Source organism: Leopardus geoffroyi, chromosome B3, assembly GCF_018350155.1.
Source record: "Leopardus geoffroyi isolate Oge1 chromosome B3, O.geoffroyi_Oge1_pat1.0, whole genome shotgun sequence".
Taxonomy (NCBI): domain Eukaryota; kingdom Metazoa; phylum Chordata; class Mammalia; order Carnivora; family Felidae; genus Leopardus; species Leopardus geoffroyi.
Window position 1 is genome coordinate 20,969,981 of NC_059337.1, and position 16,478 is coordinate 20,986,458.

General features: G+C 49.9%; 1 protein-coding gene across 5 annotated transcripts in view; it reads right to left on the reverse strand.

Moving 5' to 3' along the window:
- The window catches only part of APBA2 (amyloid beta precursor protein binding family A member 2), a 272,181-nt gene that overhangs the window by 23,864 nt on the left and 231,839 nt on the right, over positions 1–16,478 (reverse strand). For 3 of the 5 annotated variants that reach the window (XM_045448855.1, XM_045448854.1, XM_045448853.1), the window contains exons 6-7: positions 1,648–1,793; positions 632–676 (exon numbers count right to left, since the gene is read on the reverse strand). In XM_045448855.1, the coding sequence (XP_045304811.1) occupies positions 632–676; positions 1,648–1,793 (191 nt within the window). The remainder of the gene's footprint in view (positions 1–631; positions 677–1,647; positions 1,794–16,478) is intronic. The other 2 variants (XM_045448856.1, XM_045448857.1) reach the window with 2 other exon arrangements.

Below are 16,478 nucleotides of genomic sequence, written 5' to 3' on the forward strand. Positions count from 1 at the left end.
AGGACTAAATCTCTTGCTGTCAAAGCACCAAGCCTGCACCTGCACCAAATGAGCGTCTTCCGATGCCAAGCATTTGAGATTTCCTGTATCGGGAGGACCCAGCATTTACTAAATGACCAGTTTTACAAACAAATGACCAGGGGGTCACCTCAATTTTTTTTTTTAAAGTTTTCTCATGCTCCAGAAACTCTTACCAGTGGAGAACGCAACTCATGGACAAGCTGACCTTCTCATCATCCTGATTTAGTAAATTAAACTTAATGAGTCTTTAAATATCAGAACAATTTAATTAATTCTGTACAGGAGGCCGAAGCACTCAATGCGTCACATGGTCATGTGAAATGCTACATGTGAAAGCCGTTGATGGGAAACAGTAACGTCACAGCATTAACCATGTTCTGGCATGAGAGACTGAACAAAAACGTAACAAGGGCAATGATGAGGTTCTTCTATAAGTGGGTGGTTAAAAAAAAAAGTGACTGTGGTTTTGTTCAAAAATCTATTTATCTACCAAGGGAAGAGGAGGAAAAAGCTGTTTGCCACATGATTTGTGTTCCTACAAATAGGACCGCCCCCCAAACTGCATAGGACAAAGCCCAGAAACACCAGCAAACCCCTTGGTCCTACACACCGCTTTTTTCTTGATTTTAGCAGCCTTTTGCATCCTCTGAGCAGCATGTAAGAGAAAAGAAAAACAGACAAAGGAAGAAAGAAAGGAAGAGAAGGAAGGGCAGCAAAGTTATTTTAGACTTATGGTTAACACCCTGGGACTCAGACCTTGTGCTCAGAGGAAAGGGGCAGGGGCAGGATGGGTGCATAGCCATCACTTCGGGGAGCATACACACTGACCAAGAAAAGCCCACACATGTCCCCCAAGCGCTGGAAATTACCAACAGCCACCCAGATCTACGAGGGTAAGACTAAGGACAGAGAGATGCAGAACTGGCAGAAAAGCGTCAGGCTCTAGGCAGGGGAGCAGGACTGGGGTCTGGGCAGGAGGGCCCGGGGCTCTGTGCATCTCCTCCCCTGACCACCATGGGCTCACACCACAGACCCCTTTGCCTCTATAAAAGAGGTGGGGAGGGGTCTGACACGATTTCTCACCCCATAGAGGCCAGCAGCATCCACAGACCCTGAACTGCCCAGAGGGGCACCTCCTCAAGCCACCACGCCCTTCTCTCCTGACCCCCTTAGTTTTGCTGACTTGGCCTCATCTTTCTCCTGCCCGTCTGCACCCACTGTTCAAAACCAGGCGATTCAATGGGTACCCAGAGCAGCAAATACGTCAGAAATTTCTATTTAAACAAAAAATGTGATTCCTTTGTTTCCCCTTCTGCAAGCACTTTGGTGCCAAAGATATACAGACCATCAAAATGGGATTTGAGCCTCCACACAAATGTGTTTTATGAATGGAATGTGGTGGAACCTTTAAAAATTGTGTCTCCAGTGGCCCGGTGGTGGCTCCTCATTAAGGAGCCAGCAGCCTCTGTCCCTAGCCCAGCATTCTTCTAGACAGGCCAAAGTCTCCCTTGGCCTCTCCAGGTGCCTCAGGCATTCCCGCTCTCCCTGCTGAGGGTGGTTGCGTCCCCCTTCCCAACTCCAGTGCCTCCCCACAGTGAACCAGGGCTCTGCTGAGCCCACCAGTACCTTGACCCGGCTGACGGCCTCCTGTGCCTGCATCATTCTGATGTTTTTGGAAGGGTTACGTTCTGAGAGCAGCTGGGTGGACCCCAGGTAGTTGGCAGCAAAGATGATCCCATCAATGAGGTCTTCTGGTTCGCAGGGCCCTGGAACTGAAGAGGGCACAGTTAGCATCTTCCCAGAGGACAAAGAACAAGGCAGCAGGGACAGGGGACAAAGGAGAAGGGCTGAACCATTGCCCATCTGCAGCCAGCAGAGGGAGGCCAGTCTGCTTCCCTCCTCACTACACAGTGCATGGTATAAGTAGTTTCACAAAATCAACACCCCGGTCAGAAAACTCTGCATGCATGATACAGGAGGACAATTCCAGGTCACTCAAGGCACCTCAGCCTCCATGGTGACAGCCACTTGCTACAATCCCAGAGATGCCCTGTCCCCAAGTGGGCAGCATTTCCATGCCTGCCCCAGAGCCCTCTGGAACTCAGGACAGTGAGCAGACACTGCCTGCTACCCTACAGTTCTTCTGGGGCTTTCTCCTCCACTTCTGCACTGTAGGATTCTGGCCCTGTCACATGCCTGGGTGGGCACCCCCATCCCATACACCTCAGGTCCAGGCTGGGTGACATGGTGCCTGCTCCACCTGCTGCCTCTAGGCCAGCGCTGTCAACAGAATTTCCTGCCATGATATTGAATGTTCCATCTTCGTGCGGTTCAGTACAGGAACTGCTAGCCATGTATGGCTTTGGGGCACTTGAACTGTGGCTACTGCAAGAGGAACTGAGTATTTTTTTAACTTTATTTATTTATTTAGAGACAGAGAGTGTGAGCAGGGGAGAAGCAGAGACAGAGAGGAAGAGAGAGAGAATCCCAAGCATACTCCACACTGTCAGCACAGAGCCTGATGCGGGGCTCGAACCCACAAACTGTGAGATCATGACCTGAGTCAAAACCAAGAGTTGAACGCTTAGCCAACTGAGCCATTCAGGAGCCCCAGAGGAACTGAATTTTTTAATTTTATACAACCCAACTAATTTACATAGAAATAGCCACATATGGCTAGTGGCTCCTGTCCTGGACAGGCAGCTGAAGGTAAGATCAGCAAACCTCTTCTAAGGGGCTAGATGCAAAATATCTTGGGCTTTGAGGTCTGTCTGTCCTAGTCACCTCTGCTCCTGTAGGACAAAAGCAGGCACAGGCAATATGTCTAATGAGTAAGCACAGTCCTGAGTCCGTAGTCTGTAACCATCACTCAGCTTGCCTCTGAGACCCACCCACCTTCCTTTCCAGGTCACACGGCCTTCTTCCCTCTCCCTGCCTGCCTCTGGCCAGATCCCTCCTTGTGAGGGCCCTTGGCTCTGGTTCTCAGGCTCCCCCTCGCTCCAGTGTCCCCAGGGCTGGCTATGCTGTGGCTCCCCAGGCCCCAGGGCCAGCAGTCCCCTCCGCCAGCTGTTTCATGTTCTCACCTCTGACCCACTCTGCTTCTCAAAGCATCCACTCGCCTAGCCCAGATGCCACCGTTCACCAGTCCCATAACATCTGCCCATGCCCTTGAACCTCTGCCCCTGCCCCAAGGACTCAACAGAACTCCAAACACCCATTCTCTGGGAGGCCTGAAGCTGGAAAGAGAGCCGCCCAACAAGGCAAGTTGGTTCCATTACAAATTCATGGACCAAAATGCCCTCAAAAGTTGTTGGCAACCCTGAGAGGTTCCTCTGAGAAGTGCCTCCTCTCCCACTGTGCAAGCACCATTTCATAGCTTCCCCCATGTTCTGGAACTTCCAGTTGCCCCTCCCCCTTCACTGTACCTGACAGAGTGTCACCTGTGCTCCCTGAGGGACAGGCAATCTAAGCAGTCTTCCTTCCCAGGGTTCTGTGAGGCAGTGGGTCCCACTGGGGGCTGAGGATCACCTGTGACCCCATCCCTCTCAGAGTCAAGTCCTATGAGTTGGGTCTTCTCAGGGCTTTTAAACACCCTCCAGTGTCCCCTGGCGGGTTCCAAAGCCTCCTTCACCCATCCCCGCCTCCAGTGGGCCCCCTCCCTCCTCCCTCTCGAAGGCAAATATCTGGAAAGAACTGCCTCAGCACATCCCAACCTAGCCGCTGTGTCCCTGCTCCAATGTCCCCCACACTAAAGCTGCACACGACCTCAGTGCCCTCACATTCAGTGGGCCTTCTGGTCATTGTGTCACCTGCCTCTTTCTTGAGACATGTCTTCCTCACTTGCCTGTCACTCAGTATCCTCCTCCGTCTCTGGCTGTTCTTTCTTGGCTCTCTGCAGGTACCCCTTCCTCCACGAGGCCACAGAATGCTGACATCCTGGGGACTTAGTGCCTCGGGCTTCCATGACCACTTGCTTGCTGATGAGGGGTACTGTAGTTCTCCAAACCCCAACCCCATGTACTCAGCAGCCTGCTTGCTGGCTCTCCTGGGATGGCCCCATCTCAACACGTCCAAAGCAAAGTCCCAATATCCCACCGCCATCCGGGCACTGAGCCTGGTTCTTCCTCTTGGACACCACCACCCTCCCAGCTGCATGGCCTTTACATCCATATCCAACCCATCCCCTGAGTGCTGTCCACTTTGCCACCACACCTATCCTGAGTCTTTCTCCAGTTGCCCATTTGTGTCCCTTCATTTCCTGTGTTGAAGCCCTAAGCCCCAATGTGATGCTATTAGAAATATGACGTCTGGGAGGTGATTAGGTCAGGAGAGTAGAGCCCTCATGAATGGGGTCCATGCCCTTATAAGAGGGACCCCAGAGAACACCTTGCCCTCTTTCGGCCACAGGAGGACATAGAAAAATACCATCTGCAGCCTGGAAGGGGGCTCCCACAAGAACTCGACCATGCAGGCACCCTGACCTTGGAGTTCCATCCTCCACAACTGTGAGAAATCAATGTCTGTTGTTTATAAACCGCCACAGCCTCTGGTGTTTTGTTACAGTGGCAGGACTAAAACATGAATCTTCCACACAGACCATGCTGCCACCAGAGGTCCTTCTAGATGGGAGATCTGATCTTTTATCCTCCCCTGCTATAAACTTCACGGGGCCTCTGATTGCTCTCAGGATACAGACAGAAGTCCCTGAGCCCCCAAAACACAGTGTTCCCATTCAGAGGTACGTGCCCGTGAGGGGACAAGGAGAATTTCACTGGCCTCATCCCGACGTCAGCAGACCCCAGAGTCTGGGGCCCCGGCTCCAGCCCACACGCCCACCAGGCCGCTCAGGTGCCAGGAGCCCAGTGTGTGGCCTGTAGTGAGCAGGCTTTCACCCTGAGAAGTGATCGTGCAACTTCCCTGAAACCAGGCCCACCGTGGGTTCAGGGCAAGTTTTCTAAATGATTCTGAAACTTTAGTTCTCTTTAATCCACAGGAGAAAAGGGCACACAAAGCTGAGATGCCCCAGGAGGGGGAGCGTACATCATGCTTTCACTGGAACAAACCTCAGTTCTGTGGACATGAAATTAAAGCTCCAAAGCGGGTCATAGCATGTGTGCATTAGTCTACACTGTCTGCCTGAAGATCCATACCCAGGGGCACACACATCAGACTCACACACATGTGGGAAAACCACAGATACAGAACCGCTGTCATCTCTTCCACAGCAGTGCCACGGCTCCTGCACTAAAGCCAATTTTATAAGATGCTTTATTTTTTTTTAACGTCTATTATTTTTTTAACGTCTGTCTGTCTGAGAGACAGACAGAGACAGAGAGAGACAGAGCATGAGCGGGGGAGCGGCAGAGAGAGAAGGAGACACAGAATCCGAAGCACGCTCCAGGCTCTGATCTGTCAGCACAGAGCCCAATGCAGAGCTCAAACCCATGAACTGTGAGATCATGACCTGAGCTGAAGTCAGATGCTTAACCGACTGAGCCACCCAGATGCCCCTTATAAAGTGCTTTAGAACAAGGTGAAGTGTTCTGAAGTTTGAAAGAAACCTATTAGTAATACCAGGCCCTGGCAGGTTCCAACTTAGGAATGCCCCAGGTCATGCCCCATGGAACGGTGGGGGCCCTCCCATCCTGACCCCACTGTCCTGGGGACCCCGCCCCTTCTCCCCACTGACCTTGACAGCCTCCGCAGAGCCCCCAGATGATGTACCCCTTCCTCTTGGGTGCTCAGTGGTTTACTCCAGGGATCTTTGATAACACTTGTGGAAGCCTCTAGCAAACCCTCAGGGAACCAATCCCAAGGCTCCAGCTCTCAGCCCCCCAGCACTATCTGCAGAAGCCACTGATGCCTCAGGACCTCCCTGGCTCTCCCCATAGATGACACTCTGGAAACTTCCACAGGCTGCTGGCAACACCTCTCAGCAAGCCTGAAGCCCCTCACCCGGCCCCAGCTCTGTCGTCCATGTCTGGAGGAAAGAAGCATCGCCTGCTACAGAACCAAGAGAAGGGGTCCCTTCAGGAGACTTGGTCTGGGGGCTGGGTAGGGGGAGACATGACAAAGGGGGTCCCCTTTCCTCCAATGTCCACACTGTGGGTCTGGGCCCTTTGGGATGGCCTCCCCACCACATCCGTGTATCTGGAAAAGTTCTTTCCACACAGGTGACATTGCTGGGTCTGGAGGAGGCTGCCTGTGACAGCGAAGGTGGGTAGCCAAAGCGTTCAGGGGGTCAGTGAGGGCAGAATGGGAATGGGTGCAGGGGGTCTTGATGGGGTGGGGGGGCATGAGGGCCTGTTGGTAGGAGGAACTGGGGTGGAGGCTGGGAGCTGAGGGAAGATGGGTGGGAGGGTCCGGGGGTTATCCTAGCTTCTGGTAGGTCTATAAGCTCCCTCTTTTAGTGCTTAAAAGACACCGAAGAAAAGCATACCGACCCCTGATGCATGTATAGATCAAACGTTTTTCATGCCACTGTTACCACCACCTTCCCCAAAGGTCAGTGCCAGTGGCGGTCCTCTGTTGTGGGATGGTGACTTCTCCTCCAGCCCAGCTGACCCACATTCCTCCCAGGCCACCCACTCTGGCCTTCAGTCCAGTCGGCACTGGCTCTGGTGGGAGAGAACCAGCCCATCACAGGTACCTGGGTGGTAGGACCTCTGAGGGCTCCTCCCAGACTCTCCTCACCGAAAGTCCAGCACAGATCAACAAGCCCTCACCCCCCCCCCACACACACACACAACACACAGGTATGCACACACCCACCCACGCACGTACACACACACACACACACACACACACACACACACATGAACGCCACACAAGCAGCACTTGCGGCTCTGACCCCCCAGGGCCACACCTCATAACTGGGCCTGTGCACCCAGTGGGGAGTCGAGATGAAGTGGCCACCACAGCACCTGGGCCTGCAGATACAATGCGGTGCTTTCTGTGGGCAGGCACTTTAAGTTATCAAGGTAATAAAGCACCTATATTACCACAAGCCCAAACACAAGAGAAAGAGGAGTCGAGACCCGAGAGGAAGGTAATCCTGGCAGCAAGGGGCCTGGCACCCCGCATCCCCTGGAGCGTGGCCCTGCTCCATGACCAGCGTCTTCACTCTTGTGCGGAGAGTGACGGGGAGACCCATGGCTGAGGCCTCTCAGAGAACTGAAGACCAGAAGGGCCACCCAGGAGAGGGCCACACCTCTGAACCCGCAACTCCCCAGGCCTGTGACCCCAGGACCACTCACTCCAGGGCCCATGCATGGTGCAGTGAGGCAGCGCCAGCCAGGGCTTAGCAACCCACCAGGCACAGAGAAGGGCTCACCAAGTTACGTCACCGTCATGACTGTTTTAATATTGCAACAAGGCCTGGGGGATCTGTGCTGGGTGGGGCGGGGAACTGGCTGGTCCTCCTGATTCGGCAGAGAGGGAAGGCACCTGCCTCTCCCCCTCCTGCCTGTCAGTGTTGAGGGCCAGGCTGCGTCGCCAGGGCTGGGATAGCCATGGCAATGACTGGGACAAGGCTGGGAGGTGCCCTCTCTCAGATGGTTGGGTAAACAAAGCAAAGGAAAAAGTAAGGTTTTTTTCAGACAAGAAGTAGAAGGCAGGAAGCAAAACCTGGTGTGAGGTGACAGGGACTCAGTCCGGATCTGATGAGAAGGGGAAAGGCTGCTCGCAGAAGCTAAGGGGCACAGGACCCGAATGATGGGAAGGGAGATACTTGAAAAGGAGTGTTTTCTGGGGTGTTCTGGGAAACTGACACCCTCCTTTGTGCCCTTTGGACAGTCCTCTTCCTCTCCCTCTCTCCTCTCTCTCACTTCCTCTCTTTTTGTTTGCCTCTATTTTCTCACCAGCAAAATGGGCTGAGGGGGAATTCCTGATTTCTATCTCCTTAGGGTTTTCACAAAATTAAGATTAATAGGATAAGCTTCATAAACACTAAAAGCATATAAAGTACAACACATTAATTGCTGAATTCATAGCTTTTATTTGCACCTAACTCAAAACACAAGTCATAGATGGCACTTAGCTGAGGCAGGGCCTCGAGCACCAGACGAGGGAGGCAGCAGTGATGACAGCAGGCAGTGTTCAAGGCCAGCTAACGCGCTCACATGGCCTTGTGGGCAGGCTGCAGGACAGTGCACCGAGGCTCACAGGACAAAGGGATGCTGTGACCAGGCTGATATTAAGTGACAAAGTGGGGACCAGACCCAAAGGCAGCCACATCCCAAACGGTGGCCTCCACCATCATCAACATGAGGAACCTCCCAGCTGCAGATACAAAGTGGTGCAAACCTTTTCCAAACCCTGTACCGGATGGGGTAGGGGGATGTGGCAGGTCATTTAAAACACCTGAAGCTGCAGCACATGAGGACAGAAAGAGGGAGAGAAGAAGATCCCAAGCAGCTCCTTCTGTGTCTGGAATCATGCTCAGAGACCAAGGGGCCTGCAGAGTCCCCAGCCCCATCTGAGAAATTCTGCCTCGGTGGACCCGGAGTGGGGCCTGGGAATCTGCACTACACCCCTGCCCCCCAGGTCACACTGAAGAGCAGTCAGTGTGGGGATACCTGACCTCCAGCACACAAGAACTCACCCTCCCCGCCATCTTAGAAGCAAAGCCCTCTGGGAGGCCAGGCCAGTGTCAGCTTTCTCACGCAGCCCCAGGTCCCAAGGGCGAGACTCCCACCTGCTCCTTCCATCTCAGGTGCCTTGGTCCTCACTCTGGATATGACAAATTTTCTCCAGCTGGCCAGGGCTGGGGGCACCAAGGGAGGGGAAGAGGGGACAGGAGAGGGGTGGCTGCCGAATGGGGAGGGGCATGGAGGGAGGAACCCCTCCCTGTCCATCCATCAGCAGCCCTGGTGTGCACTGCAGGCACACAGGCACCTGTCACCAGCTAGGGGAAGACAGATGTCACCCCCACAGAGGGCAAGGGGACTGCCAATCACATGGCAGCACCTTCCACCCTGACCGTCAGGGCTTCTGACTGAAGTATGTGCATTTCTACTATCTCACCCTATCTTCCCTTCAGGCCTCATTCTCTCCAGTGAGTGTGGTTCCAAGTGCCCATCGTTTGCCCAAGGTCACCCCATAGCTGGGCCCAAGCCACCCGTCCTCCCTGCAATGACCATTACTGACCACTAGATGGTGCCTCTGCGTTCTGTGGGAAAGTCTGAGTGGTCCTTGCAGCCTGGGGTAACCACCCACCCACACCCTCAGCCAGCACTCAGGGAGGGATCTGGGCCTGGGCAAGGGTCTTCATGCCCTATCTGTGGGGTGGGAGTCGAATGGCACTCTGTGGAGCCCATCCCTGGGGCAGGGAGGTAGGCCTTGCCTTTTGAATTGACTCCCACCCTCTGAGGCCACTTTTACCAGTTCCCGGGGTGAACATGGGCAGCTCGCCAGACCTTTCTGAAGCTCATTTCCTGTTTAAATCTATGTCCCTAAATAGATATATTAAAAGCTGGCCCCGTCTCTCCCACCACTCGAATAAGCCCTGCTGGATCAGGGGGCACAGACTCCTGTGTTGTGAGGACACCCCATCCGGGCAATGGGGTCTACCACCAGCACCTATGGACGCCTGCTCCCTGGGAAGAAGCCAGTGAAAAATTCAGGTCTTTGTTACAACTCCGACAGATGCCCACCTCCGCTGCCTCCCTCTGCGGGAGGCTCTTGTCATTCCTGCCTGTTCTTTTTTTTTTTAAAAAGGAAACAATACAAAACAAAACGGTGCCTCCAGCATCCTGACTGTCAGACCCACTCCTAATAAATGTGGAATTTATTTATTAGGAAGCCGAGAAGAGCAGCCGGTGTGGGGAGGGGGTGTATTTCAGTTCACAGACACTGCTCTCAACTCCAATCATGAAATGCAGAACCAAAAATCAAACAGCTTCATTACAATACTAAAGCAGCTGGCCCTACATGTTTGAGCACAAATTGCTCTAATTTGGCCTAACTCTTGAACTAACTCTATGCCAAGACCACCAGAGGGAGACAGAACAACAAAAGAATAAAGAGAGGTTTAAAGGAGATCCCATCTCCCCAGAGAGTGATTTCTCCTTTTTAATTTTCTTATTATGACATATATTATACAAACATAAGTGTATGTAGAATGTATCTGCCAAGTTTAGACAAAGAAGAATAGGGGGCAGCAGGCTCCTTCCTGCTGGGGGAAGCCTCCATATGAAAACATCTGTTGGAAAACCTAAGCTCTGCCAACCTCTCTAAACAGGGAAGGGGGGGGGGGTCCCATAGAGTCAGGCCTTGGAGGCCCCTGTCCCTGACACCTTTGGGGGAAATGATCATGAGGCGGGTGGTGGACAGAGGCTTCGAACCAGTAGCCTGGCCCAGGTGATCACATGAACTCCAAGGCCTGTGCCTTTTTCTGTCTTGGATCCAGGGGGCAGCTGGGTAGAGCCAGAGCACAGCCAAGGATGGGAGTGTGGGTGTGCATCTGAAAGGTCACCGAGTAGAGCCCCCAACCCCTGATACATCGCACCTCTGTGTGTCACAAAGGTATAGATCCATTCGGTGCTCAACAACTCATGAAGCAGATCTCAATGTCCCAATTTTACAAATAAGGACAGTACGCACAGGGTCAAATGGCTTTGCACAAGACCACTGCCATTGATTCAGGTACTACGCATTTTTGAGCGTGAGGATAGAAAACATGGAGCTCACAGGCTGACATCACTCCCACAGTCAGCAAATAAATGCATCAGGATGACCCATGATGAACGCCATGGAGGAAGGACACTGTGCCAGGGAAGAAACAACAGGGAAGCCTGCCCTCTAGAGGAATTTGGGGCAGCTGCTCTTTGCACTCAGGTCTGAAGGATGCAAAGCAATCAAAAAAGCCAGAGACAGAAAGGAGAAGAGAGCTTTCCAGGCTCAGGCAAGAGCAGTGCAAAACCCCTGGGGTGGCCAAGTACAGCATCTTACAAGAACTACAAAATGTTCAAACTGCCCAGGTACATGGGGTAGGCCAGCAGTCAAAACAAGTTGAGGCTGCATAGAGAGTGCCAGCCAGGCCTGAGGGTCCTGGAGCTACACCAAGGACTGTCACTAAAGAGTATTGGTCAGTGGCCTGACCACTGTTTTTAGAAAGCAACTCTGGCTGCATAGAGGCAAACCACAGAAGGGAAGAAGGGAGAGCAGCTGGGAGGCTACTATAGCTGTCCTAGCAAGTGAGTGATGGTGACGGTGGTGGTGATGATGATGGTGGTGATGATGGTGATGATGATGATGGTGGTGGTGATGATGATGGTGGTGATGATGGTGATGATGATGATGGTGGTGGTGATGATTACGGTGGAGATGATGGTGATGGTGATGATGATGGTGGTGATGATGGTGATGATGATGATGATGATGGTGATGATGATGATAGTGGTGATGATGGTGTGGATGAGGGTAGTGATGGTGCAGAGAGACAGTGATAGACTGAGTCCATTCTGGAGGTTCAATTCACAGTCTGGAATATGAGGTGAAGATGAGGAGTTCTGGAAAGCAGGTTGTGTGACTAGATGGACAAAGCTCATCTCACTGAGGAGGGGACCCTGGGAGGGGGCTGGGCTTGGGGATTCTGGGCATGTCTAGATGCAGGAACCTGAGCTTCTTCCAAAGAAGCTCAGGAGACAGCTGGACTCAGGAGTCCTACTGAACTCCTGGTGGCAGGTGAAGCTGCAGACACAGAAGAATCCTTGGGAGAAGGGGTGGGGTGGGTGGGGAAAGGGCCCAGGACCCAGCTCTATCAAGCTCTGGCACTCTGTGCCCAGAGGGGCATCCCCAGCTGTGCCCAAGCTGGCAGGAGGAGAAAGGATCCCTCATGCTTCTGGTGCATAGTGACCAGGAAGCCAGCGGTGACCTTAGAGAGCTGCTTTGGAGAACACCAGGGCAGGGCAGGAGCCAGCCAGGGGGTTGTGGAGTGTAGGAGAGGTGTGCAGAATGAGACAACCATTCCCAAAGTCTGGTGTAGAAGAAGAGGAAGGCGGATTGCTGGCTACAGACACATGCAGGTTGGGACAGATGCACTCAGAAGCCAGCAGAGGGGAGAATGGAAGACACAGGAGAGAAAACACGTCAGATTCAGTGAGTTTCAACAGCACATACAGGATGTTCAACAGTCTCAGCTGGGGTGAGGGGCCACAGCCCTCTGAGGAGAGGCTAGGAGTAGGCAGAGTGCCAAAGCCACATGCCAGGCAAGCCAGGGAGATAAGCACAAGAGCTGGCCCAGGGAAGGTGTCAAGAATAGGAGAGGAGGCAAGAGGGGATGAACCTCAGAGCTGTGAAATTGAACCTCAGGTTAGACCTTCTCCCCGCAGACCTGGGGCATGGTCTCCAGGCTCCGGAAGGGTTCTTCCTGCCCTGAATACCACCCCCAGCCCCGCCACCACACCAGCGTGTCCCAGAGCCAGACACCCCTGCACTGCCATGGGCTGAGCTGTGCCTCTATGAAGCCTCTGTTAAAGGTGACCCTGTAAGAAGGCTGATATAAACAAGAAGACGCTGAGAAACCAGAGCCCTGGAACATTCAATGGGGAGACGACATGCCTGGGGCTGCAGGACAGGTTGGGTCATCACTGAAGGAAAGGATTTGAAAGTTCCACAGTGTGGAACATTGGACACCCAATAAGCGAGATGAAGTCACTGGCTGCCAGGAGGAAGAGAAAGAGTCAAGGAAGGCCAAAGCCAAGCTCAAAATAGTACACAGATCTGCCCAAGGCAGGTCCTAAGCATAAGCTTGTACCTGAGGAGAATTATAGCGCAGGAAAAGGAAAGTGAATACAAAAACTGGCAAAAATGGGGAAAGGCATAGACAAAGCAGCTCTCTGCAGCAGTATTTATAAGAGCAAAGCCCTGGAAACCATCCTAACATTCCCACATAGGGGATATCCATCCACACAGTACAGGTCTACAGAACAGCACAGAATACCTCTACTTACTGGTCTGCACTGTGTGGAACTTTGGCAAAATCCCCAGGGTTTAGTGTTAAGCATAAAGAACAAGATGGAGAAAAGGGTATCTCTAACTCATTACCTTTTACCTAAGAAAGGGGAAGATTTACCTAAGATAAATCTTGGAATGTTAAAACTGGTTATCTGGGGCGCCTGGGTGGCGCAGTCGGTTAAGCGTCCGACTTCAGCCAGGTCACGATCTCGCGGTCCGTGAGTTCGAGCCCCGCATCAGGCTCTGGGCTGATGGCTCAGAGCCTGGAGCCTGTTTCCGATTCTGTGTCTCCCTCTCTCTCTGCCCCTCCCCCGTTCATGCTCTGTCTCTCTCTGTCCCAAAAATAAATAAACGTTGAAAAAAAAATTTAAAAAAAAAACTGGTTATCTCTACTGGAAGGAAAAGATTTGGGGTGTACGATAAAAGAGTAAGAAACTAGACATCTTTGCACACACCCTGTTTTGCATACTTGACTTTAGAACCATGTAATTATTTTATATAATTATAAAACAAAATTCAGTGAAAAAAAGCAAACTCCTAAGAATTAAATGAAAAATGAATCTAAATATGTATGCAGTATGCATTTGTGACATAATAATGGAAAGAAGAACTATTCTGAATGATTTTAAAACACAGTAAATTGATGGCACATCCCTCTTGGGCTATCCTCTAAAGACCAAAGTCAATGCAAATGATCTTGAATTGTATCTATAATCACATGTCCTTGGCAATGTTGGTCTTGTTATTCTGAGACTATTGTATGATTGAAGAAATAAAACAGATGCAGAATTATGTTGATGTCCTTTAGAACAGGGATTTGGGGCATAGGAAAAAGAAGGTGCAAATGTAAAAACACTACAGTCCTGATAATATGAATCATGATGCATTTTATCTGAAAATCAGTAAGAATCATGATGCACTTTATTTTAAAACATACAGTATATTAGTTATCTATATACATGTAACAAATGATCCCAAAACTTAGCCTGAAAACAACAAATATTTATTATCTTAGTTTCTGAGGGTGGGGAATCGAGGGGCAGCTGAGCACTTCTGACTCAGGGGCTCCCCCAAGACTACAGCTGTTTAGAACAGAGAAGGCTCCACTTCCAAGTTCACTGATGAGGCTGTTAGCCAGAGAGAGACATCAGCAGGATCTAGATTTCCCAACCAGTGTTTCAAAGGGAGGCTTCTGCCATTTCATATACTAATATAAATGTAATACGTGCCAAATAAAAATGCCAATGGGAATTTTTGTAACTATATAAGCTAATTCTAAAGTTTCTATGGAAAAATAAATACGCAAGAGGATCTAGGGAAGTTCTGAACGGGGATGACAGTGACAGAAGACAGACATCAGCCTTCCAGGTAATAAAATGCATGGTAGGTAAATCCCCAGTCAAATAAAGCAGCCTGGTTCTGGGACCTCAGTGGAGATCCAGAAACAGACCTAGATGTATATGACAATTTATTATATGACAAAGGCAGCATTTCGTTTCAGTGAGGAATGAAATTCATGGAATAGTTTTGGCACAAATAGTTTTGGCACAAATAGTTTTTCCCAAATAGCTGTTGGGAAGAAAATGCTTAAAATGTAACTCCTTCTGGATCCATATACCAAAATAAATTCTGGACAAATCAAATATGTAATTCATTAAAATCATAAAAGTTCTATAAGGAAAAAAAATAATGGTAAGAGTGTAAAGGTCATACTAATCCCAAAAACCTGGTAACTTCAAAGGAAAAAGATGCATACAGTTGCCTAATAAAATGTTCAACAAAGTAAAAATATGGAGGTTCCTCAAAAAGTTAAAAATAGAACTACCCTATGATCCAGCAATTGCTCTACTAGGTATTTACCCCCAAAATACAAAAGTACAAATTGAAAGGGGGTACCTGCTGGCACCCAAATGTTTATGGCAGTATTATCTACCATGGCCAAATTATGGAAAGAGCCCAAGTGTCTACTGACTTGATGAACAGATTAAGAAGATGTGGTGTGTGTGTGTGTGTGTGTAAGGAATATTACTTAACCATAAAAAGAATGAAATCTTGCCATTTGCAGTGATATAGATGGATAAGCTAGAGGGTATTATGCTAAGTGAAATAAGACAAACAAAGACAAATACCATATGATTTCACTCATATGTGGAATTTAAGGGAAAAAAAGGAGCAAAGGGAAAAAAAGAGAGAATTAAATCAAGAAAAGACTCTTAACTACAGGGAACAAACTGATGGTTACCAGAGGGGAGGTGGGGAGGATGGGTTAAAAGGTGACGGGGATCAGGAGTACATTTGTGATGAACACTGAGTGTTGTACGCAAGTTCTGAATCACTATAATGTACACCCGAAGCTAACACTGTGTGTTAACTAACTGGAATGTAAATAAAAACTCTACTTTTAAAAATATTTTTTAATGTTTATTTTTGAAGGAGACAAAGAGAGTGTGAACAGGAGAGGGGCAGAGAGAGAGAGGGAGACACAGAATCTGAAGCAGGCTCCAGGCTCTGAGCTGTCAGCACAGAGACCAACGCAGGACTTGAACCCACCAACCGTGAGATCATGGCCTGAGCCAAAGTTGGATGCTTAACCAACTGAGCCACCCAAGTGCCCCAAATAAAAACTTTAAAAAATGCAAAAAAGCAAAAGATGACAGTAGCTTAATGAAAACTTTTACAATATAAATCAAAGGGCAAATATCCTTTATATGTAAAGAACAGTGCAAATCAATAATAAACACCAAAAATCCAACAGAGGAGTGGGCAAAGGAGACAAACAGACATCACGCAGGAAAATCAACACAAACAGCTTGTAAACACATGAAACGGCATTTGGCTTCACTTCCAATGGAAGACGTGCACATAACATCAAGAATATATCACTTTTCATCCGTTGGCCTGGCTAAGACCAAACGGTTGGATGGCATGCAGTGTTGGTAAACCAGCATTCTCACACACAACCCTGTCTTCCTCTTGGGCCATTTCTACCCAAATTGGCATGTGGCAGGCTGTAACCCTGCTCTATCTAGGAATGGCTTCTGTAAGAGAACTCATACATGGACACAGAGACATATCCATGAAGCTGCTCACTGCTGCACTGACTAAATACAACCAAACAATCCACGGGGGACTCATTAATACCCATCATATGTCCATGAACCTGAATCCTGGGCAGTCACTTAACAATTAGGTGGTTCTAGAGCTGTTATCTCCAAGATATAGCAAGAAATGAAAAAGCAAAGTACAGACCCATTTGTCCCAGTGTAATATCTATTTTTAAGAAAAGGGTCTATAGTTTTATATATGTCCAAGAAATTTCTGGAAGGATTCACAAGAGACTTAACAGTAACTTCTATTCCAGAAAGGGATCGAGGGTCTGGGATGGGCAGATGGAAAAGGGAAAAGTACAGGGATGTGCAGATAGAGAAGGGAAATAAGGATTTCCAGGGTAGAATGCATTTTTAATTCTTAGGGATTTTGGCTTGATCTAAGCACTACTC